The 25,828-nt window shown below is 37.1% G+C and overlaps 1 protein-coding gene across 1 annotated transcript in view; it reads right to left on the bottom strand.

The window, feature by feature from the left end:
- NECAB1 (N-terminal EF-hand calcium binding protein 1) overlaps positions 1–25,828 on the bottom strand; it is a 189,368-nt gene that overhangs the window by 39,199 nt on the left and 124,341 nt on the right. Inside the window, exon 6 of the mRNA XM_027570771.1 lies at positions 7,061–7,197. Coding sequence (XP_027426572.1) covers positions 7,061–7,197 — 137 coding nt within the window. The remainder of the gene's footprint in view (positions 1–7,060; positions 7,198–25,828) is intronic.

Below are 25,828 nucleotides of genomic sequence, written 5' to 3'. Positions count from 1 at the left end.
TTTTGGCTATTGTAAATAATGCTGCAATAATCACAGGGGTGCATATATCTTCTCAAATTAGTGTTTTCATATTCCTTGGGTAAATACCCAGGAGTGGAATTACTGCATCATATGGTAATTCTATTTTTAATTTTTTGAGGAATCTCCATACCATTTTCCACAGTGACTGTACCAGTTTGCATTTCCACCAACAGTGCACGAGGGTTCCTTTTTCTCCACATTCTCGCCAATGCTTGTTTCTTGTGTTTTTGATTTTAGCCATTATGCAGGAATGAGGTGATAGCTCACTCTAGCTCTGATTTTCATTTCACTGATGGTTAGTGAGTTGACCATCTTTTCATGTGTCGGTTGGTCACCTATATGCCTTCTGTGGAGGAATATTTGTTCTTGTCTTCTGCCCATTTTTAATTGATGAAATAATTGGATATTCTTTTGATGTTGAGTTGCATACATTTTATATATTCTTTATACATTTTGGATATTAACCCTTTATTGAATATATTACTTGCAAATATCTCCTCCTATTCAGTAGGTTGTCCTTTTGTTTTGCTGATTATTCCCTTTGCTGTGCAGAAGTTTTAATCCCACTTGATTGTGGGGAATGATTTTTTTAATATATTGGGGGATTCAGTTTATTAATATTTTGTTGGGGAATTTTACATCTATGTTCTTCAGAGATACTGGCTTGTAGTTCTCATTTATTGTACTGTCTTTATCTGGTTTTGGTATCAGGGTAATGCTGGCATCACAGAGTGAATTTGGAAGTTTTCCTTTCTCTTCTATTTTTTGGAATATTTAAGAATAGGTATTAATACTTCTTTAAATGTTTGGTAAAATTTACCTGCAAAGCCATCTGGTCTTGGACTTTTGTTTGTGGGGAGTTTTTGATTACTGTTCAACTTCATTGCTGGTAATTGGTCTATCAGATTTTCTATTTCTTTCCAACTCAGTTTTGGAAGGTTATATGTTTCTGGAATTTATCCATTTCTTCTAGATTGTCCAATTTGTTGCCATATAATTATTCATAATATGCTCTAATAATCCATTGTATTTCTATGGTTTTGGTTCGTATTTCTCCTCTTTCATTTCTGATTTTGAGTTATTTATGAGTCTGACTAAAAGTTTATCATTTTTGTTAATCTTTTCAAAGAACCAGCTCCCGGTTTCATTGATCTTTGTTTTTGTTTTTAGTTTCTATTTTATTTATTTCTGCTCTAATCTTTATTTCCTTCCTTCTACTGGTTTTGGGTTTTATTTATTCTTCCTTTCCTAGCTCCTTTAGGTGTAAGGTTAGTTTATTTTAGATTTTTCTCGCTTCTTGAGGTAGACCCAGTGGGGAGTCTTCTCCCTCTGATCCTCCACCCTCTCTCATGCTTTCTCTCTTTCAAATAAATAAGATCTTTAAAAAAAAAGAAAGTTCTAGGTCTTAAGCCCCACTGACTGTAAAAACTTACAAAATTAAGCCCCTCTGGTTTTCAAATCCAAATGTTATAAGAGGTTCATCTTCCCTATGTGGGTCCCTTGTGTCTGGGGTGCCTGGGGTGGGGTCTGCTCTTTTCCCCCCTCCATGCTTGCAGCGTCCCTCCCTCCCCGAGACGGTCTTGCAGGTCTGTTTGGCTCCTGACTGCAGCTCCACCCTTCCTACCATTTTCAGTGTGGCCTCTTCTCTACATTTAGCTGTGAGAGTCTGTTCTGCTAGTCTTCTGGTCGTTTTCTGGGTTATTTACACTGATGTGGGTGTTATTTAGGTGTATCAATAGGACAGTGTGAGCCTAGCATCCTCCTACTCTGCCATCTTCCCCTGAAGTCAGAGTACAAAGATTTAGGTTGCAAATCATTTTCCCTTCAAATTTTGAAAAAGCTGTTTGATCGCATTTCTAGCTTCCAGTGTCATTATTGAAAAAAATCTATTGTTTTCTTCATCCTTTGTATTTGACCTGGTTTTTCTGTCTGGAAGATTTTAGACACTTCTCTGTCTTTGGTATTCTGAAATCTTATAATGGCATGCCTTGGTGTCAGATTTTAGGATTCATTGTAATGGGCTCTCAGTCTGTTTTATCAACCTGGAAACTCATGTCCTTGTTCTGAGAATTATTTCTTAGACAATTTCTCTCCTTTTTTCTCTTTCTGGAATTACTACTTTTCAAATATTGGGCCTTTTGAAAGACTATCCTATAGTTTTATTTATTTTTTTCTTTCCTATTTTTCACCTCTTTGTGGAAATGCCATCACACTTTTATCTCCAAATCTTGTTCACAGTTTATTTCTGCAATCATAATTTCCAAAAAAGCTCTGTGTGCTTTGAATATTTTTTATTTTATTCATTTGTTTTTCTTAAAGATTTTATTTACTTATTTGACAGAGAGAGAGACACACAGCGAGAGAGGGAACACAATCAGGGGGAGTGGGAGAGGGAGAAGCAGGCTCCCCGACAAGCAGGGAACCCGATGCGGGGCTCGATCCCAGGACCCTGGGATCATGACCCAAGCCGAAGGCAGATGCTTAATGACTGAGCCACCCAGGCACCCCATGAATATTATTTTTTAAAATAGCATCCTGCCCTTAATTCATAAATGCAATATTTTCTTTGCTTTCCGAGGGTATTGATTTCTTTTCTTTCTTTCTTTTTTTTTTTTTTTTTTTTTTTTTGGAAGTTTTCTTCTGCTCTCTGGATTATATCTGTTTCTTCTAAGTTTCTTTTCTTGTGTTTGCTTTGTTCTCTTGGTTGTCCCTGTCTATTTCGGAGGAAGGAAACATGGATGATGAGAGTGTGTCTTTAGGGTGGGGGGGAGGTGAGGATTGCCAACGTGCAGCCCCCACTGTAGGGTGGCCTGGCTAGGCCTATTCATTAAGAGACACCATCTCTTGGTACTTTTAAGTCCTTCTCTTGGACTGACGGGATCCCACAGAAAAGTGAGAGAAGCATCTCCCAACCAGAGTGTATAAGCCCAGCTGTCAGTGCTTTGGGAGTACAGTATGCTGAGTGGCTTTCAAATCTCATTGTTCAGTATGGAGACTTTCACTCAATGCCTGTGTTTTAGTATCATGTCCTGACCCCTGCTGTGCTAGCTATATATCTGTTCACCTTCTCCAGAAAGCACATCTCTAGGCTCCTCAAGGACTGGGGAGGGGCACTTACACAGTATTAGATGTTTAGTATTAGACTTTCAGATTAGATTAGTATTAGACTTTCAGCAAGATGTTAGCCCCAACGTCACCCCCACTGCACACAGTGAAGCCAATTCATGAACCTCTCTGAGGTTCTGTGATACAAATTACATTGCCTCTTGGCTTCACACGTTGCCTGTGTTTTGTCCTTCTCAGAGCTTCAACATTAGTCACCACTACATTTTCTTTCCATATTCCAAGTTTCTACCCCTTTGGTTCGTCTATCCTTATCTTTGCAGCACCTTTATGACTCCTTGTTGTCCACACTCTGTTAATGCCTTCTCTGAAAGAAGGTAGGAAAGAAAAGAAATCATATGTTTACTCTCCAGTCTTTAACTAGACCACCCTATGAATTTTCCTTTGGCATTTAAAAAAGATCAACTTTCTCGCAGCTTTACTGGTCATAAGAATAGGTGACTAGAGCAGTACTCTATGTTCAAGCTAAGGGAAGGTAGACTGTCTGAAGTTTTATAATCACCTGCAAGCAAAATTAAAGCCTTCCCTTACTTCTATAACAGACAACCATCAAAAGGAGAAGAATAACTTCTAAACCTAGAAGGAATTAGTCTGGATAAAGAACAACTTTGGAAAATAGAGTAAATTTTCAGATTCCATTATAAAAAGAAATTCACATATAATTAAACTGTGTTCCCAGAAATCTGGTTTGTGAAGAAGAGAGGCTTATGTAAGAGGACAGGGGCCTCTTGAGGGAAGCTTCAGTGTAATGTGATGATTATTCTTGTCATTGGCTGTTAGGTACTTTCAGGAGACATGGAATTAATTTAGCTAGTATGCCAGGACAGATACAAAGAATGCTGTAGAACACCATCTGAAAATCTCACCTCTGTGGCATTCCAGCTGTATGCACCCCTTCTCTCTGAAATTGCCATTTTCACATGAATAGACACAGACATTCTGCCCAACACTGCATGTCTAACTCGTTACTGCAGGATGAGTGATACTATGTGATTCCTCCCTGGGGTTGATAGCTAGAACAGATGACTTCTCAAAATTTCCTATATTCCAATGAAGTTTTGTATCCTTAGGTTTCACAAATATTAAGCCCCAAAGTAACACTGATGCTTAAGGGGAAGCAAATTATTATAACCCTGGGATTTTTAATGCTATCTGCAGGTTGCAACTGTTGACTATGCAGGGCATCGTGGAATCTTCCTTTGTGTTATTAAAAAACGGATGAGTTCTGCGGTACATTGATTTGACCTCTCCTCTCTGACCTTGTTCTAACTCTTCCCAAATCTTTGCTATATACTGTTATGAGACTAATTTCCCTTAAAATTTATTTTCATTATATTTCTCTTTTATTTACAACCACCAAGACAATCTCTGATCATATGAAATCTAAATGCATTTGTCTAGCTTTTAAGACCTTTCTTAACCTTAGATGCCAGATGGGTTGTTCTCACTGTCCCAGGTCCTCACCCACTGCTGTTCTATGTAGTTCCTTTTACCTGGGATTCCCTTTCATTCATTCAGTTTCGTATATTTAACATGTAGTTGTGCCAGGTACAGGGAAACAAGGCAAAGCCCCTTCCATTTAGAAACTCAAAGTCTAATGGTAGAGATAAGTAAAGGATTGAGTTTGTAGGTAAGTCTAAGTAGAGGGCACTGAGGAAGTAAACAGTGGTGGAGTCGTAGGTGAAGGTTTTCCAGAGCAAGTGCTGTCCAAGCAGTGGCCAAACAGACGAGGAAGAGCCAGCCAGAAGGAAGAAGATGGGTACTATGGGGTGGCTGAGGAGACCCATCCCTTCAGGGAGAATATCCTCTGCCATTAAATCTACCCTAAAGATCCCGTTCAAGTCTTATCTCCTACGAGGATTATTTACTGGTCTCTTGTCTAATATCATGGAAAAAGGACAGCCATCTTTCCTGTCCTGTTTTGTTTTTCTCCACTGGTGAGGGCCCCTGGGGCTCTCCTTACTTTGGTTTCTGGTGACCAGCTGATTGCTAGACGGAGCTAGGGAGAGGAGACACGATACTTTTAAGCATGAGCCTAATTCCCACTCTTCAGTCAGGGTCACCAGACACTTCAAGTTGGATTATGGGCACAAACCCATAGTGGAAACTAGTTTTTTTATTTGCTTTTTATTTATTCATTTTTTAATGAAAACCTCCCCAGGGGAGTATCATGGATTTGGGGTGGGATCTGGGCATCCCTGGGTTCCTTAGTCAAATACCATACAATAGCACCACCCAAATTTACATCAGACCTGTAATAGTTCTCATTCTTCCAGGCTCTGAGCTAGAAGTCTATAAATAAAATATTAATTAGTCCTTTAGTGTCTTCTACTTTCCTTAAGTTCTGCATTATCACATTCCTTCTCATTAAACACAGCTGCTGTGCAGGTGTTGGTAGCTTTCACAGGAAGCCAAGGCTAGCCTGTGGCCTGACACAAAGAATAGCTATTCATCATATATTCACTATCCACTATATGGTGGTGAGTGCAGAACTCAAGTTTGCAGGAGATGACTACAGAAAAAACCCAAAGTGCAGGTGAAGAAGGGAAGCACAGCGCTTTTGCAGGCTTCCTCTCAGGTGACAAATAATTGATTCTAAAAAGCGAGAATCCACTTCACATCAAGAAAATCCTAAACAAAACAGAGAAATCAACCTCATTTTCCCATTTGGAACATAAAATCAGTTTCACTGTATTTCAAGATATTTCGTTATCCTCTGCTCAAATTGAAGAACGGAGTTTTTGCTTTTCTAAAGCTATTTGTTACGCCTGCCATTTGATACAGAATCATTCAAGGCAGTGAAAATAAGAAGTTTATAATGTGAAAATGCTGCAAGATCCATGGCCCAGTGCAGACACATGTTCATCAGCTGCATGAGCTCATTAGATTTGAGATTAGAGGCTTTTTGTTAGAATTTGGTGGTGCTCACTCATTTTGACACTGTAAACACATGGCTGAAAATTCTGTTTCTCTGAGATGTCCTAATAACTACGTATCTATTAGTTTGTTTAGAGAAATTAGTCCTACTGAGCAGTCTGTTATCAGCCTGTTCAAAAAAGTTACTGTGTGGTTCTCCCTAATTTAAAAATGCAAAAGTTAGATGGTCAAATGTATAGGTTTGAAGTAACACATGCAAAATATGTTGCACAAGCCAGCGTGTCGCCGAGCCCTTCTCTAGCTTGCACAGTATAAACAATGGCAACTCCAGAAAGGACCAACCGTTGGGTAGAATAATTTTGATGTCTGCTTTACATGGTTCTAATTCAGGTTCCTCTTCAGTCAGCACCTTTATTTACGTAACTATTATAGTAGCATTACTTATCTTCTCAGTGATATTAACTGGTGGTCTTGAATTTGGAAATCTTTTCCTACCATTCACTTTTCTTTATTCCCTTAAATAAATAGGCTGATTCGATTCCCAAGTCCTCAGGTACATCCAGGTCCACTTAGCCTCTAAGTTTCTATCAGTTCCACATTTTCACATAATACTCATTTGCAAGATGAGCCCAAATATCGTCAGGAAATTCCATGAAATCTTTTACTCTTCCTAAATCCTTGGCACCTTATTTACCCTTCTGTATGATATATATATCACTTTGCACCTTACACTATGGTTTTAGTCTTCATGTCTTATTTACATAATAGACTGTAGCCTCCTGAAGTCAGGACTATGTAAAATGTAACTCTACAGTATCACAGTGTCTACTAAATTTGCAACTTAAATTTGAATAAATGGACAGTAAAAGTAGAATGGCTTCTTTTAGTGGCAAATGTAAGGCGAGCACCCAAAGGAGGTTCCTGTAATTCTTTAATTTTATTAATTCTCATTTTTAGTTTTCACTAGCTTAAGCATGATGCCCCTCCACTGGTCTTTCCTAGTCACTAAAGAGATATCACGTGAACATATTTAACTTGCCTTTCTTGACGGGTTTGCTCCTCAGTAGTTTCCATGGCACATTCCAGAGAATTCTGGAGAGACTGCAGCTGATTCAAGGTCTCCTTCAATAAAAATCGAGTTACAAATTGTTCCAAATTGGAAGCCTCCTGGTAGTCCTAAGGATGATAGAGCAAAGGCAATTAGAAGTATGGTAAGGAAGAATATCCAGGAATGGATTTCCCCCACGTACCCATCAATCTCAGATTAATTTTCAAGGAGAAACCAGGAAGAGAGAAGACATGTTGCCCCTGGAGGCTGGGGCAGTGCTCTCCCCGCCCACCAGAAGTTGAATATAAGAGCTGCAGAAATAACAGGAGTATCTAGCTGATCTCCCATTGCATCTGCCGCAACATGAGGAAAAAGGACAAAACCCCCTAGAACTAGAGAATAGACATCTGTAGAAAAGGAAAAGAACATTATCTGGAGAAAAAGCTTGGAAGGTGATTAACTCAGAGTTTGTTCTGTGCTTCATTTAAGTAATGACATGCCATCATTTATTTTTTCTATTATCAACTAAATGCAGTCACGTTCCAGCAATTGGCTTAGTTCCTTCTTGGTGTATTTATTAAGCCTGATCTGTATTATACTGAAGCCAAAGGAAATTATGTGTAGTTATCCCCCAATTCAGAAAATGTTAGGCATGGAATATTTAAACAGTTTACTAAATCTGCTTATGTCCGTCCCTCAGGAACTTACCTGAGGCTCGTCTGCACCTAACCCAGCCACAAAAGCACCAAGCCTTCAGAGAGCCCCGAGTCTCCCTGGAGATCACGACCCATACAGTAGCTATACTCCCCGAGTCTAGTCTCAGGAGACAGGGGGCTGTGCACGGTGCTACCTGCTCTTCTTGTCTTCTACGGTCTCAGGGAGGACCAAGACAGAAAAAAAACCAGGTTGGCACGGAATAGGTGCCAGACCACTCATTCAGGTCCTGAGACTAGCGAGCTAAACCCGATTTTCTAGAGTATTGAGTGGGAATGACAAATACAAGTTCCATTAAGAAAGACTGATCCAGCTCTGTCCCTACGTGATTTTTTTCATGGGTAAAAATATAAAACCAAAAGGAGTAACAGTGACAAGATAATGCCTGAAGTTATGATGTGCTGGGGAGTTTCAGGTCACAGTTGTAAACCCAGAAAACCAAGACATAATTATTTAATCTTTCTGGGTCTCAGTTTTCTCATTTACAAATCAGACGATAACCCAGGCATACATTCCAACTCAAAAATATTCTGTGCTTCTATCAGCTCTAAATTAGGACATAATGGATTGTGGCCTCCTGACAGAAATTACTTTGGAATTTTTCTTCTGGTGGCCCAGTCACCTAATGCCATAGAAATCCTCCTTTTGTTCTTATTTTGAAATCATGAAATGTTTCAATCATCAGTTTCTCTTTAAGTCAATTCTTGTAGGTGAATACAGGGAATTCTCTTATCCACCATACCTAATGATGTGATTTAAAACTTAAAAATTTTAATGCCTTTAAGCTCCACCTAAGAAGCTAACCATAAACTGAAACATTACATGCTTATAATAACCTAAGGATTTCTGTGAGTTAATTCAAGGTAAAAATACACCAAATATTTAATTTTATCAAATAGCTTGCTAGTGAATAGCAATAAAAACTTCAAAAAATTATTCCTCAATGTGTTTTTAAGTTGAGGAAATCTTTCTTTTGAAAAGAAAATGTATGACAGAAAAAAAGGTGTGCTTGATTTTTTCCCCAGTCACTTGCATTTTGTGAAAGCATATTTTTTAAAAACAATTTATTTAAAAAAATTTAAAAATAAGACAAAATTTATTAAAATGCCAGACAACATATTGGTGTAGTCAGAGATTATGCCAATTACATTTGCATCTCAGTATACACTGTGACTAAAGCAAATGATAAAGTTTTATACCCATTTGTAGAGGGCCTGGAAAGGGAAGAAAGCATACATTCACCGAGCAATGCATTAACACGTTAGTTAGCCTCACTCTTTTCTCAGTTAAATATTAAGTATTTGTCATGTCAGAACTATAGAACTAATTGCTTATCATCGCAATTAGATTTTAGTTTTCTAGACTCAAAGGTCATGCCTTATACTTCTGTGTGCCTCATGGTGCCCACACCAGATACTCACTCAATACTTGATTGCAGAGAAACTCCTAAGTCTAAAAATGTAATTGGGTGGCTACTCTGGTCTTACATATCAAGATTTGGGTGATGCCAAAGTTCAATATTTAAGGACAGTTAAAACCCGACAATTGGCCACTCCATGGCAGCAAATTAAAAAGTGGTTCTTAAACTGAGATTTCCCTCCCAGTCTGATAAGACTTTGCTATCCTTACCAGTGATTCTTCAGATAATACTAAGAGATGGCACAACCAGCTAGTACATTGGACAGAACTGCTGATGCCTGGACACTGAGAGGGGTGGTGTGTGGGTTTAAGGTTTGGGGATATTCAGTTTTTTGAGTCAATACGAAGATTGGCTGTTATGTGCTAACTCTTGATCATAAGGAGAAAAAAGCTTGTTTTCTAATGTTCCTGTTTATCCTTCCAGACTCCGCTCATGGCACCATCTCTGTAGAGCCTCTCCTTTCCTTGAGCCACCATTTTGCTTCATGGGATTAGGCACACCCTTTTCCTTTCCCTTCTCTGTACTCCCAGTGTGCAGAATTTATGATTGTATATTGTAATCTGCTGTCGACTTGCCCATCTTCCTCATCCTAGGCCAGCTCTTTCCAAGTAGGAAATACATCTTACAATCATCTCTGCCTCCAGAATGCCCAGAACAAAGTCCAGCTGCCCCATAAATGCTTAACGGGTATGTGAGCAGCAGGTGTGGTGAGTGCAAATTCAGGCACCAGAGGGCGCGTCTGAGCGCTGGAAACTGCTCTTGCCTCCCCCCTCCCCTCTCAGGCACCAGCTCCCTCCCCTGCCTTAGTTCTAGTTGATGGCAGACACTGTTGTCCAGCTTGCCTGGTAGTGTGGGCTCTGCGATAAATGGAAATAAAGGTTTGTTCTTAACAGACAGTTTGTCCTCATTTCATTTTCTGGACCATGTGTCAGTCTTCTTCCCTTCCCTTAATCTGAATCCCCAGGTTTAGGACTGCAGACCCAGGTGGCAGGGATCCAATCTTCCCTTCCTTCTCTCAGATGTGCAGCAGATGTTCCTTTGGAAGGCAGTGGCAAAAGCAGCAGATGGAAAATTAAATAGATAACAAGCTGGAAAATGTCAAAGCCTGGCCCTTTCTATTCTCAACAAATGTGTTGGTTCTGCAGGTACAAAAAGGGATCTTTGCATGCTGAACTCCCCAAAGACTGATATGTTGGCTTAAAACATGTTCCTGTAAGCAAAAGCTAGAATTTGAGAGACCGGCAGAAAGAACATACACTGGTCTACTAAAGCAGTAAAAAAACATAGTACCTGATATTCAGATTCTGCCACTTTTTTTCAGAAACAGTTTAATCCTTTATGTCTATTAGAAAAGGTATGGGTAAATGAAGGCTAATAATATGTTCCCCAGATTCCAATAATGTTCATTCACGTCACTGATAATTGTCAGTTAAATTAATCTTTACGTGGAAATTGTTAACTAGCATTATTTCCGTTTGTGCCTTTGCCAAGCTAGAGTGTGAACATTTCGATCTACCTATTTCTTTTGTATGGAGCTGGAACAGGGTGAGGATTCATTTAAGTAAAAACCCCAGCATTAGAAGCAGAGCCCTTTGAAAATCAGGTTTCTTAGGGCCCTGCCTGTGCATCTTAATTGTCAGATCATTTCTCAAAAACCAAGCTCCTGCCCATCTGCGTAATGGAAGAGTAGAGATCCCGGCTATTAAACCACTATGAATCATCTGAGTTAATTAGGAAAATCAGAGCATCAGTCTTCCCTGTTTGTATCTGCCCTACTTGAAAATTAATCAAGTCTGTGACATCCAGGTTCAGCGTCTTCTTGTTTATGAGCTCAGATGCAATCACATTTAGCAGGGAGTACTGCTTCTGACCGCCGTTTGATCTAAGCCCCTGCAGCTTTCCCTGTTCCTATGTGAGACAGCTGTGCTGGCTTCTAGACCAAGAAAAAATTCACTTTTACAAAGATAGGGTTGTCTTTTTTTCCCTACTCTTCCCCAAACTGTTACCTTTTAAAAAATAATAACTGGCTTATACTGCTTTATCTATGTCCTATTTTTGTAAACATCCTTAGACTTTCATTTTAAATGACTTTTAAGCTGGGAGAACACAGTATCAAATTTAAGGCTTTAAAAAAAAAAGAAAAAAAAAGAACTGTTCCTCACTTCAGTCTTAAAAATGGACTGAGGTTAATTACAGATAGGTAGTTAGAAATTTGGGATAGCGGTACAAGAGATTAAAATATTTTCAGGATTACAGGAATTATAGATTTTCAGGTTAGTGAAAGAGGAAACAAGGCTCTAATTCTGGAATAAAATGTTATTAAATTATCACTAAATTCAAATAACTTCTAGGCCCTACGTTGAGATATTCTGTAGTTCGAAATCAGAACCTGAGTTCTATTATTTAAGACCTTTACATTGACAAACTCCACCGTAGAGGGTTCATCCTAAAGTTATCAAAGATTGATTTCATGTAGGTTTCTGTCCCCTGGCTCTTCCTATTGCTCTGTTTCATAGCAGGAGACTCTAACAAGAACATATGGCCCCTTGGATGTCTTTGCCGAAAGAATAAAATAATCCCATTCTGTTCAGAAGTAATCTTCAAACAAGTGGAATTTTGGCAAAAAAAAAAAAAAACCCTAAAAAACAAAAACAAAAAAACCCTGGTTTTGAATGTGGAAACATAAACAGAGTCAACCCAAATTTGAGGGTTAATAGCTAACAGATGAAGATTTGGATCCCATTTATCACATTTAATAACACAGCGTGGTGATTAAGAATCTGGGTTTGAAGGCAGTTACACAAGTTACACATAAGTTCTAATCAGTGTTTATGTCACTTAACAGCAATGTGAGCTTGGGAAAGTATTCACCCTAAGTCTTTGTTTCCCTAACTATAGATAAGAATAGTGGCAATCTCATAAACTTGTGAGGATTGAATGTAATATAGCTTGTAAAGCACAGGGTATGGTGCCTAGCTCATAGTTTCTGATATATGTTCATCATTGCTCTCAATCCATTGGAGGAAGCATACAACCAAGTGTAATGAACAGATAACTGGCTCAAAATTCACAAGGCTTGAGCTTGAATGTTGTGGTAACAGTTCACTTCAGAATTTTGCTAGTATAAATATATGCTGGTGTTCAGTGTGTAGCAGGCTCTTCACAAATATTAAATTTTGGAGTTCCCTCTACATATATTTGTTTTTTTTTAAAGATTTATTTATTTGAGGGAGAGTGTGAAACATGAAATAAAATGAAGTCACATGTATCGAGATGTTTTAAAATGGAGCCGGGAGGTCTTTGAGGAAGTAAGCCTCACACATGACCTCACATATAGAACCATGAACTTTTAAATTGGGCCAAACCACAGATCAAGGACTCTGCAAGAACACCTGTAACTTGTTACCGGAAGAGACTTTTGCTTAGTGATAGCCTTAGCAACTAATTATGTTTAGGCAAGATTAGTGTTCTGTCCCCATCATCAACCAAAATTCTTTATAAACAACTTATATAGGCATTCTCTTTTTGTCTTTAAAAATCCCTGACTTTTGCTCCCTAGTGAGACACTATTTGGATTGCTGCCCAAATCTGTGTACCTCAAAAGGCAATTCTTTGTTCCCAAATAAATGCTTTTGCTTAATTCCTGCCTCTTGACAATTTTAGATTGACAAAAGCACACCACATACCTAAGAATAGCAACTCAGAACAAACATCAAGACATATTTCCGTAAAATTATTGGGCTTTAAAAGACAAAGCAAAAATTCCTTGTGCACTTAGACATAAAGAGCAAATGACTTATGGGGTAAAAAAAAAACCCCAAAAACCTAAAAACTGGATTATCATGAGAATTTCCAAAAGAAAACTTTTTCTGTCAGAAGAACGTGAACTGAATCATGAGAAAGCAATCAGCAAAATCTAGACCATGAGCATCTCTCTAAAGAACTGCCGGGTAACCTGTAAATTAAAAGACATGTTAACACACATAAAAATGGGCACAAGTTTTATGAACATTCATGTGATGAAACCAGAATAAAATGCAAGGAAATGATTACTACAGGAATCTGTTTGGTCCTTAAATCCAGGGGGAGAGAAGATAATTGGAACAAGGCACATGGAAGGGTTGGGAAGGCTGGTAGGTTTGTTTGGTTTCTCGATCTGGGCGGTGGTTTAAAGAGCGTTTTGCTTATAATCATTAGGTTCTACATGTGATTTGAGTGACTTTCCTCCTTTTCGTTTTATTTTTACAAAAGTTAAGATATGTGCAGGAGCCAGCCTGGTAGAGATACACTATCCTCATATTTTTGAGACATTGTGGGAGTAGACAGATAAGGGCTGTAAAATACAGGAGGTCTTTGGCAGGCAGTAGGACAAGAAAATCTGTAAACACTTCCAAATTAGTAATTTTTATCACCTCTCATATACTATCTTCTCAACTGCTAGCCTGTATTTTTCTGGAATGTAACACAGAACCAAATGTTAAATTTTTTTTTTCAGCATGAAGAGCAGAGAGCTATATTTACACATAATTTGGGCTAAATTTATGTTTGTTGATGTCGATAATAAAAGATCATCAAAATTTCTTCCCCATAAATATGCTGCTTTCTACCTTACTGCTCACACACTTTTCTTTGAATATCATTTTTAAGCATGTACTACCTCAAGGTTAACACAGACTTGTAATTTGACTCCTCCTAAACAGTGTATGTGTCAGATGGATAGTTCTATTTTAACCACAATCTTAAAATATGTTGAGTTAGTATGTCTAAGTTACTGAATTTGTCAGAGAAAATACATCTTCAAAACATCATTTATGATCTTTCAACTTTCAGAGATATATTATCTTTGTCTTTGATTTAAACAAACCCTATGACAGCATAATGTATGGGAAATATTAGATACTTAATATATCTGAGCACGGACACACTTTTGGATTTAATTTGCCTTTATGGCTCACTTACAAATAAAATACCAAATCATTCCAGTAACTTTTTGTTCAGGAAAAAAATATCTCTGGGAATAGTAACTTCTTCAGAATAATAAATAGGCAAGGATTTTTGCCAGTCAGACTTAAAAAAATAAAAATACTATATTTCATCAAATACAAAGTGCAATTATGAGATGCATCTTTTTTGTATTTTATACACCACTAGGAAATAAAAATATTTGCAATTCAATTTTATACACCATCAAGTGCAAGATGCATCCCAATTTCAGACATTAAAATGTAAAAATGTATGCATCTTAGAAACTGATGAAATATGGGGTTTTGCTACATTTCAATATGGCAATGACTAACAACAAGAAATAGTCTCTTTTTACCTGTAATTCATACTTGTACGTCTTTCACATTTAAAAAAAATTTTTTTTAAAGATTTACTTATTTAAAAGAGAGAAAGAGACAGAGCACACACGCTGGGGGTGGGGAGCAGAGGGCAGAGGGAGCAGCAGACTCCCCTGCTGAGCAGGGAGCCCAACATGGGGCTGGATCCCAGGACCCTGAGATCAGGACCTGGGTTGAAGGTAGATGCTTAACCGACTGAGATACCCAAGCACCCCTATGTCTTTTACATTTTAAGGTCTGAATGTTATACTGAGAGACAATACTGAACATTTCTCCTATGTATTCAAGAAAATGGTCAATGTAAGAAGAAACTGGCTATGGACTGAAATCATAGTCACGGCTTTCCTTTCTTAAAATCAGGTTTGTGCCAAGGTCTTCTGGTTTGCTTTAGAAATATCTAGATAGGCTTACTCAAAATTTTCATATGCATCCTGAAAAATAAGTTAAGCATTCATGGTGGAAGTGTTTCTATGGTACAAGGTAATTAAAATAACGCAGCCTGCTGACACACACATCCTGGGTAGATTACAAATAGTAAAGACTCCTTAATTCCTAGGTGATTAAAAACACACAGGCAACTATACAGGGAACACACATAAGAGAAGAGTGGATTATAAGGATCTACCTATATTCTCCTTTCTAAAAAGGTCTTCTAGATGATTATACAGATTACTTGCAATCAGTTCTGAATATCTTATTTTCAAACTGGTAAATTGGAAGGTAATATTTACATTAAAAAATTTCCTGGAAGCTCCACTTTTGGCAACAGAATTTATTAAATTACCTAAAAATACTTCTTTTACAAAAATATTAAAGTATGATGGATATTTTAAATACATAGCAGAACTTCTAAGAAAATAAAAAACCCAGCAATGCCCAAGGTGAACAGGAAACAGACACACAGACTATAGTGCTATCACCTAGCACTGAAATCCTTGCTGTCCTGTAGGCATTTTCTTGAGCCAGAAGCTTTAAGTTTCAGGTTATAATTTTGGGGGGAGATAAGATGAGCCAAGGTGGAGAGTTGGAATTGGAACACACAAAGGTATATTATCCATAAACAAAGAAAGATGACAAATTGTCTCAGGCTTAGCTATAGGTACAAAAAATTCTTCAAAACTTATAACTAAAGCTTAGTCCACATTAGAGTTGGAAGTTCAATTCCTTTAACTGCATGATGCAGGGGATCCCTAAACTGAGAGATTAACTTAAAGTAGTTCTGTATTAGTAATATCCTGAGGTACCTGTCATAAACCAAAATATATATTCTTTAGGAAGTACATCATCAAATCACATTTCTCAGAATACCCAATGATTTAACCAAGTATGAATTCACAGCTAAAAAAATTCCATCTAACATGTACCCATATTGCACAAAGAATAAAATAATTACAAAAAATTTCGCAGAAACATGCTTCAATGCTCAAAGAAATAAAAAAAAAGTAACTGAAAACATAAGGAAAGAGAGACTACAATATAAGGCCAGGCAGATTTCAAAAGAAGCGATATGAACTTGAAAAAAAAAAAAGAATGAAACACTCAATGGACAGATTAAATATCAGATTAGATACAGATAAGGAGAGAATTAGGGAACTAGAATATTAATCTGAAGTAATTATCCAAATAGAAGCACAAAGATGGACAATATGTGATAGAAGGGATAGAGAAAATGAGAAGGTCTAATCTTCTAGAGAGTTCTGAGAAGCGAAGAAAGAGGCAACAGCTGACAATTTTGCAGCATTGAACAAAGCTATGGCATCTCAGATTCAGGAATCACAGCAGATGCCAAGCAGCATAAATAAAAAAGAAATCAGCACTTAGATGCAATATAATAAAACATCTTAAATAATAGAAGTACTAATATTTTATTTTCTCTTCCCTCTTGAGGAACCTGCAGCTGAAACAACATGAATGAACCTTGTTCCAGTTCCCTCTGGACATGTGGGTGTTACCCCCTGGCAGATGGGCTCTTCAGGCAGAGGAAGTGGCAAACATAGGCTCTCACCTTTCGCGTTCACCACAAATAAGTGGTGAATCTTTCTCAAAGTCCCTTAAATGCCAGAGTGCAAGTGATCAATATTCTGCATGGGTCCCTTGAAGTCTCCACTAGCTTGGGACAAATCATCTGACATTGCACTTTAGAACTTTCAGCAAATAAAGATGTCTCGGTAATTTTTCACAGGCTATATTGGACTTTCCCCTGCTCCCTTTTGAAGTTACTGGTGCTGTATTTTTGCCCTTTTTTTTTCTATTATGTGTTCTGATTTTTCCTTATTGATTTATAGAACTTCTTGAAATGTTCTTAATACCAGTCTTTGATAGCTGAGTTTTACAAATACATCCGCCTGTTTTTCATTTTCTTTCAAATTCTAAGTGCTATCTTTGAAGTACAGATTCTCCTGAATATAATAAAGTGAAAATGATCAGTTATACCATATCATAGATACATTATTGTGTTCTGTATCTTGTTTATGAAATCCTTCTCGAGGCCAAAGTTAAATTTTCTAATATTAAAAAAAAACAACTCTTAAATCTTTACTCTTCTTCCATACATTTTTGCCAGATCTATCACAAGTTAGGTTTCTATAGAACTCCTATTGGTTTGTAGATCTATGATTTTTTTTTATTGTTTTCCCTGCTAAACTCTCTTACTCATCTTCCTAGAACACTAATTCTATGTTGCAGCTTCTCATTCAGCTGTCTCTTAATCTTTTATATTTTCTAGATCTTTGTCTTTTTGAGCCACATTCTGTGTGAGATCTTCAGTTCTGTCTTCAAGTTCCCTTATTCTCTTTCCTGCTGTATCTAATCGGCTCTTAAAACAGTATTCTGATGCATTAATTTCAGTTATTATGTATTTTTGACCCATACTTATTTTTTGTTCTTTCTAAAATTTTCTTGGTTTTTTGCATACTCCTGCTCAATTTCTCACATTTTTAACCCCACCATGTATTTATATGATACATACATTTATATGATACATTTATATGATACATACATACATTATATGATACATACATCCCCTACCTGATATTTTCAGTGTATAAAGTTTTGGACTGTGTGTTGAGATTTTGAAATAATATCAGCACAAATTATTTGCAAGATTAATCTTTGAAACCTATTGGACAATATTAGGAGGGTTCAGAGGCGCCTGGGTGGCTCAGGCAGCTACCTTCAGCTCAGGTCGTGATCCCAGGGTCCTGGGATTGAGTCCGCATAGGGACTCTGCCCCACCCCCTCAGCTCCTGCTCTCTCTCTCGCAAAAATAAATGAAATCTTAAAAAAAAAAGATTAAGAGGATTCAAAGGGGATTTGATTTTACTTTGGTCTAGTTCTTGGGGGCAACTTATCTTAGAATAATTTTAAATTCTTGGCTTGAGGCTATTTTCACTAAACAGGAAGTTTAAATTTGGCTTGAAAATTCATAAAGAAGGGCTGACTTATAATTCTCAGTTACCCTTTGTTAATTTGGCGGTCAGGATCATTAGGGGTAATTTTCCTTGTTGTGAAGAGTGAAACCCTTTGGGTTTCAAGTTTATGCAGTTGTTCTCTTATTGGAATCCTTACCATGGAGATAAAGCTCTTCTTGGAATGTAAAACATGACATTGCCTGGGTGACTCAGTCAGTTAAGCGTCTGCCTTCGGCTCAGATCATGATCCCAGCATCCAGGGATTGAGCCCCATGTCGGGCTCCCTGCTCAGCGGAGAGCCTGCTTCTCCCTCTCCCTCTGCCTGCCACTCTGCCTACTTGTGCTCTATCTCTCTGTCAAATAAATAAATAATTAAATCTTAAAAAAAAAAAGTAGACCTCCTACACTGTTGGTGGGAATGCAAGCTGGTGCAACCACTCTGGAAAACAGTATGGAGGTTCCTCAAACAGTTGAAATTAGAGCTACCGTTCGATCCAGCAATTGCACTACTGGGTATTTACCACAAAGATACAAATGTAGGGACCCGAAGGGGTACATGTACCCCAATGTTTATAGCAGCAATGTCCACAATAGCCAAACTGTGGAAAGAGCCAAGATGCCCATCGACAGATGAATGGATAAAGAAGATGTGGTATATATACACAAGGGAATATTATGCAGCCATCAAAAGGAATGAGATCTTGCCATTTGCAACGACATGGATGGAACTGGAGGGTGTTATACTGAGTGAAATAAGTCAATCAGAGAAAGACATGTATCACATGACCTCACTGATATGAGGAATTCTTAATCTCAGGAAACAAACTGAGTGTTACTGGAGTGGTTGGGGGTGGGAGGGATGGGGTGGCTGGGTGATAGACATTGGGGAGGGTATGTGCTACGGTGAGCGCTGTGAATTGTGCAAGACTGTTGAATCACAGATCTGTACTTCTGAAACAAATAATGCAACATATTTTAAGAAAAAAGAAAAAGAAGAAGATAACAGGAGAGGAAGAAAAGGGGAGTATGTCAGAGGGGGAGACGAACCATGAGAGATGATGGACTCTGAAAAACAAACTGAGGGTTCTAGAGGGGAGGGGGGGAGGGGGATGGGTTAGCCTGGTGATGGGTATTGAGGAGGGCACGTTCTGCATGGAGCACTGGGTGTTATGCACAAACAATGAATCATGGAACACTGCACCAAAAACTAATGATGTAATATATGGTGATTAACATAACAATAAAAAAATTAAAAAAAAAGTAGAGTTGGTTTCAATAATTTTTTTTCCCATGGACCAATTATTACTCATTCATGAACAAAAAAGTCAAAACTTACCTACTAGGCTATGTAACTTTAAGACTTAATCTCTTTTGACAAGTTTGTGAGGCTTAAATAAAGTAATTCATAGAAAATAATAAGCAATATCTGTTTTGGTAGTGTTGGGGTAATAAGATTCCTTGAATAATACTCCTGTTTAAACAAAATAAAAATGATGGACACAGTAAATATTTTTTAAATTCCTAAATGTATCAATTATCTGAAAAGAAAATAAAGACTTCCCATAGGCCAAAATCTAGTGAAAGAGGGACCTCAAAGAAATAATCAGTGCAGGGAAGCTGGCTTTAATCCAGTGACCTTAAATTTTAGTTTTTAAGACTTTCTGAATGCCATGGGAAAGGGAGAAGGCCTAGCCATGCTCCCAAGGAGGCTCTCCAAGAAGGGAGAGGAGTAAAGAATGGGTTCAAACTTAAGCGACCATCAACTTCATATAGACTGCTATAACACAAAGATGTTATATACAAACCTAATGGTAACCACAAATAAAAAACCAGTAGTAGATATGCAAAGAATAAAAATAAAGGAATCCAAGTATCATTAAAGAAAGCCAGCAAACCATGAAAGAAAGCAAGAGAAGGAACAGAGAAAAACTAAAACAACAACCACAGAACAAGTAATAAAATGGCAACAAATATATATCTATCAATAATTACTTTGGGGGTGCCTGATTGGCTCAGTTAAACATCCAACTCTTGATTTTTGGCTCAGGTCATGATCTTGGGATTGAGCCCCAATGGGGCTCTGCACTGAGCATGGAGCCTGCTTCAGGTTATCTTTCTCCTTCTCCCTCTGCCCCTCCCCCTTCTCACACTCTTTCTCTTCCTAAAAATTACCTTGAATGTAAATGAATTAAAGGTTCCAATCAAAAGACATGGGGTGGCAAAGTGGATAAAAAAAAAAGGCCATATGCTGCCTACAAGGGACGTGTTTCAGAGCGAAAGACACCTGGAGATTGAAAGTGAGGAGATGGAGAAACATTTATTATGTGAATGGACTTAAAAGGAAAGCCAGGGTAGAAATATTTATATCAGACAAAATAGACTTTAAAACAAGGATGGTAACAAGAGACAAAGAAGTACACTATATAATAATAAACAGAACAATCAAACAAAAAGATATAACAATGGTAAATATTTATGCAGCCAACATGGGAGCACCCAAATACATAAGAGTTAATAATAAACATAAAATAACTAACTGATAGTAACACAATAATAGTAGAGGACTTTAACACCTTTCTTATGTCAATGGACAAATCATCCTAACAGAAAATCAGCAAGGAAACAGTGGCTCTGAATGATACACTGGATCAGATAGACTTAAGACATACATTCAGAACATTCTATCCTAAAATAGCAAAACACATATTTTTTCAACTTCACATGAAAAATTCTCCAGAATAGATCATATATTAGGCACAGAACAAGTTTGAACAAATTCAAAAAGATCAAAGTCATAGCATGCATCATTTGTGACCACATGCTATGAAACCAGAAATCAACCATAAGAAAAAAACTGGAAAAACCACGAATACATGGAGATTAATTACATGCTACTAAACAATTAATGAGTCAACCAAGAAATCAAACAAGGAATCAAAAATTACATGGAAACAAGTGAAAATGAAAATACAATGGTCAAAAATCTTGGAGATGCAACAAAAGCAGTTCTAAGAGGTAAGTTTATAGCAACACAGGCCTACTTCAAGAAACAAGAAAAATCTCAAATAAACAATCTAACCTTATACCTAAAGAAGCTAGAAAAATGACAAAGAAAACCCAAAACAAGCAGAAGGAAGGAAATAATAAAGAATAGAGCAGAAATAAATGACATAAGAACTAGAAAAATAATGGAAAAGATCAATACAACCAGGAGCTGGTTCTTTAAGAAGATCAACAAAATTGTTAGCCAGAATCATAAAAAAACAGACAGAACTTGAACAAAATCACTAATAAAAGAGAAGAAATAACAACCAACACTACAGAAATACAAACAATTCTGAGAATATTATGAAAACTCATAAGCCAACAACCTGGACAAAGTAGAAGAAATGGGTAAATTCCTAGAAATATATAACCTACCAAAATTGAATCAGGAAGAATAGTAAATTTGACCAGATCGATTACCAGCAATGAAATTGATTCAGTAATCAAAAAACTCTTAATAAACAAAAGTCCTGGACCAGATGGCTTTACAGGTGAATTCTACCAAACATTTAAAGAAGAGTTAATACCTACTCTTCTCAAACTATTACAAAAAAAAATGGAAGAGGAACGAAAGCTTCCAAATTCATTCTGTGAGGCTAGCATTACCCTAATACCAAAACCACATAAAGACATCACAAAAGAAAAAGAGAGAGAGAGAGAGAATTACAGGCCAATATCTCTGATGAATTTAGACACAAAAATCCTCAACAAATACCAATAAATCAAATCCAGCAATACATTAAAAAAAATCGTTCACCACAATAAAATGGGACTTATTCTTGGGTTGCAAGGATGTTTCAATATTTGCAAGTCAATCAACGTGCTAGATCACATCAATGAGATGGATAAAAACCATATAATCATCTCAACAGATGCAGAAAAAGCATTTGACAAAGGACAACATCCACTCATGATAAAAACATTCAACAAAGTAGGTTTAGAGGGAACATGCTTCAATATGATAAAGGCCGTTTATGAAAAACTCATAGCAAACACCATATTCAGTGGGGAAAAACTGACAGCTTTTCCTCTAAGATAAGGAACAAGACAAGGATGTCCACTCTCACCACCCTAATTCAACATAGTACTGGAAGTCCTAGCCACAATAATTAGACAAGAAAAGGCTTCCAAATTGTTAAGGAAGAAATAAAACTTTCACTATTTGCAGATGACATGATACTCTATATAGAAAACCCTAAAAACTCCACCAAAAAACTACTAGAACTGATAAATGAATTTAGTAAAGTTGCAGGAATCAGTATATAGAAATTTGCATTCCTTGCATTTCTACACATCAATAATGAAGCAGCCGAAAGAGAAATAAAGAAAACCATCCCATTTACCACTGCACCAAAAATAATAAAATACCCAAGAATAAACTTAACCCAAGAGGCAAAAGACCTGTACTCTGGAAACTACAAAACGCTGATGGAAGAAATTGAAGACAACACAAAGAAATGGAAAGACATTCTGTGTTAATGGACTGGGAGGAAAAGTATTTTTTTAAATGATAATACCACCTAAAGCAATCTACAGATTTAATGCTGTTTCTATCAAAATACCAACAGCATTTTTCACAGACCTAGAACAAACAATCCTATAATTTGTATGGAAAAAAAAAAACCCTCTGAATTGCCAAAGCAATCCTGAAAAAGGAAAACAAATTGAGCTATCACAATTCCAGACTTCAAGTTATATTACAAAGCTGTAGTAATCAAAGCAGTACAGTACTGGCACAAAAACAGACACATTGATCAGTGGAACAGAATAGAAAACCCAGAAATAAATCTACAATTATATGACCAATTTAATATGCAATATGGGAAAAAAACAGTCTCTTCAACAAATGGTGTTGGGAAAACTGGACAGCTACATACAAGAGAATGAAACTGGATCACTTTCTTAGACCATATACAAAAAATAAACTCAAAATGGATTAAGGACCCAAATGTGAGACATGAAACCATAAAAATCCTAGAAAAGAGCACAGGCAGTAACTTCTCTGACATCGGCCACAGCAATATTTTTCTAGATATGTCTCCTGAGGTAAGGGAAACAAAAGCAAAAATAAACTATTGGGACTACATCAAAATTAAAAGCTTTTGCATAGCAAAGGAAACAATCAACAAAACTAAAAGGTAATCTACTGAATGGGAGAAGATATTTGCATATAACATATCAGATAAAGGGTTAGTATCAAAAATATATAAAGAACTTATACAACTCAACACCCCCCAAAACAAATAATCCAATTAAAAAATGGGCAGAAGACATTAACAGATATTTTTCCAAAGAAGACATCCAGATGGCCAACAGACACAAGAAGATGCTCAACATCACTCATCATGAGGGAGATGTGAATCAAAACTATAATGAGATACCACCTCACACCAGTCAGAATGGTAACATCAAAAACACAAGAAATAACAAGTGTTGGCAAGGACGTGGAGAAAACGGAATCTTTGTGCACTGTTGCTGGGGATGTAAACTGGTGTAGTCACTGTGAAAACCAGTACTGAGATTCTTCAAAAAGTTAAAAATAGAACTACCCTATGATCTAGTAATTCCACTACTGAGTATTTACCTCCAAAATATAAAAACACTAATTCAAAGAATGCATGTACCCTTATGTTTATTGCAGCATTATTTACAATAGCCAAAATGTGGAAGCAGCCCAAGTGTCCACTGATAGATAAATGGATAAAGATGTGGTGTGTGTGTGTATAAAATGGAATATTACTCAGCCACAAAAAGAATGAAATCATGCCATTTTCAACAACATGGGTGGAGCTAGAGAGTATTATGCTAAGCGAAATTAGAGAAATACAAATGCCATATGATTTCATTTACATGTGGAATTTAAGAAACAAAACAGATGAGTAAAGAAAAAAAAAGCAAGAGACAAACCAAGAAGCACTCTTAACTAAAGAGAACAAGCTGGTAGTTAGCAGAGGGGAGTGGGTGGAGAGATGTGTGAAATAGGTGATGAGGATTGAAGAGTACACTTATGAAGAGCTCTGAGTAATGTACAGAATTGTCAAATCACTGTATTGTACGTCTGAAATATAACACTATTAACGATACTGGAATTAAAATAAAAAACTTAGAAAAAAAGAATATTCTAAAGCTGGACTGTTGTACAAATCTATACACTTACTGAAAGTTATTTACCATACACTTATAATTGGTAAATTTTATGGTATGTAATTATACCTTAAGCTATTTAAGCTTCTATATTTTTTATTTTCTAAAAACAACTACGCGCTTTTTTTTTACTATGTTCAGTTAGCCACTGTACAGTACATAATTAGTTTTTGATGTAGTGTTCAATGATTCATTAGTTAAGTATAACACCCAGTGCTCATCGCGTGTGCTTATTTTTAATCAGGTATTTGTACTTATATTTGTACATATAAATGCGTATTTCTATGTCAATAAATATTCATTTGCAATATAATTTTTAATGGCTAAATGGTATTTTCCATTATATTCATAATTTATTTATCCAATTCCATATTGTTGGACATTTAGTTTATAACAAAAATTAGAAACTATTACATGATAAACATGCCTTACACATATACTAAATTCTTTCCTTAAGTAAATTTCTAGGGGTGAAATTATCAAGGGTTTGTAGTTCTCAATGTATATCACAAACTTGCCCTCCAACACATCAAGTCCCATTATTGTGTTTAAACATCTTCATTTTTCTGCGTTTTTGAATAATGGGCATTATTAAACCTTTTGACTGATGAGAGTATATTTTAGTTTTGATTTAATTTATATCTGACCATTGATGAGCTTGAATATTCCTAGGATATAAACTATAGTGTGTGTGTGTATTATACATAATGGAGAGAAGGAGAGCCCCTGTGCATTTGTAAGCAGATAGTTCTATTCATTCCTTTCCTATATATATATATATATATATATATATATATATATCAATAGGGATATGTTTTGTACCAGAACAATCTAGAAAGTTTCAAGAAATAGGCAACTGTGGCATACTAGAAATAGAATGGTCTTTAAAATCAGAGACTCCAGTTTCTTCTTATTTTTCTTTTAGATTCTATTTATTTATTTGAGAGAGAGAGCACGCGAGCTCAAGCAGAGGGAGCGGCAGGCAGAGGGAGAGGAAGAAGCAGGCTCCCTGCTGAGCAAGGAGCCCAATATGGGACTCGATCCCAGGACTCCCGGGATCATGACCTGAGCCAAAGGCAGCTGCCCAACCAAATGAGCCACCCAGGCACCCCTCCAGTTTCTTATTCTTAAGAGAATCAATAAGAAAGCCATATCAGCAAGGTAGCATAGTAAGAAGCCCTGAACCATCCTTCCCCTTGCAAAGACAACGATTTAGCAACACTTCACAGACAAATCCAAAAACTACCCAAAAGTCTCCTGCACCTTGGGCAAACATGAAACCAGGCTCACTGAAGCGAGAATTTGGGATACCTTCTTGCCAGAGACCCCAGCCCCACCACAGCACCATATGATCAGGATCAGCTGACAGCTTTTCTCATTGGAGGGCAGGGATTGGTTTGTGTGTCTAGCACCACAACTTTTCCAAGAGGACTCCCCAAAGGACTGGCTTCTGTCTTGCCAGTCTTGGAGCTCCGACAGCCCCGGCACAGTCAAGTCACTTGGTGAAAACTGAAATGGTGGCTTGGGCTAGTAAATGCCATAGATCTTCCCCAATGCTCAGAAGAGATTGAGCAGACGAAAATTCCAGCTCTCAGCCTCCACCTGTAGAGGGAAAGAGATGTTCCATGCATCTAGCACTCCAACTTCTCCAGGGCTGCTCAAAATAGTTACTCAAGTTGAAATG

Source organism: Zalophus californianus, chromosome 4, assembly GCF_009762305.2.
Source record: "Zalophus californianus isolate mZalCal1 chromosome 4, mZalCal1.pri.v2, whole genome shotgun sequence".
NCBI classification, from domain to species: domain Eukaryota; kingdom Metazoa; phylum Chordata; class Mammalia; order Carnivora; family Otariidae; genus Zalophus; species Zalophus californianus.
The sequence above is the reverse complement of the archived record's forward strand: the minus strand, read 5'-3'. Positions and strand labels throughout refer to the sequence as shown.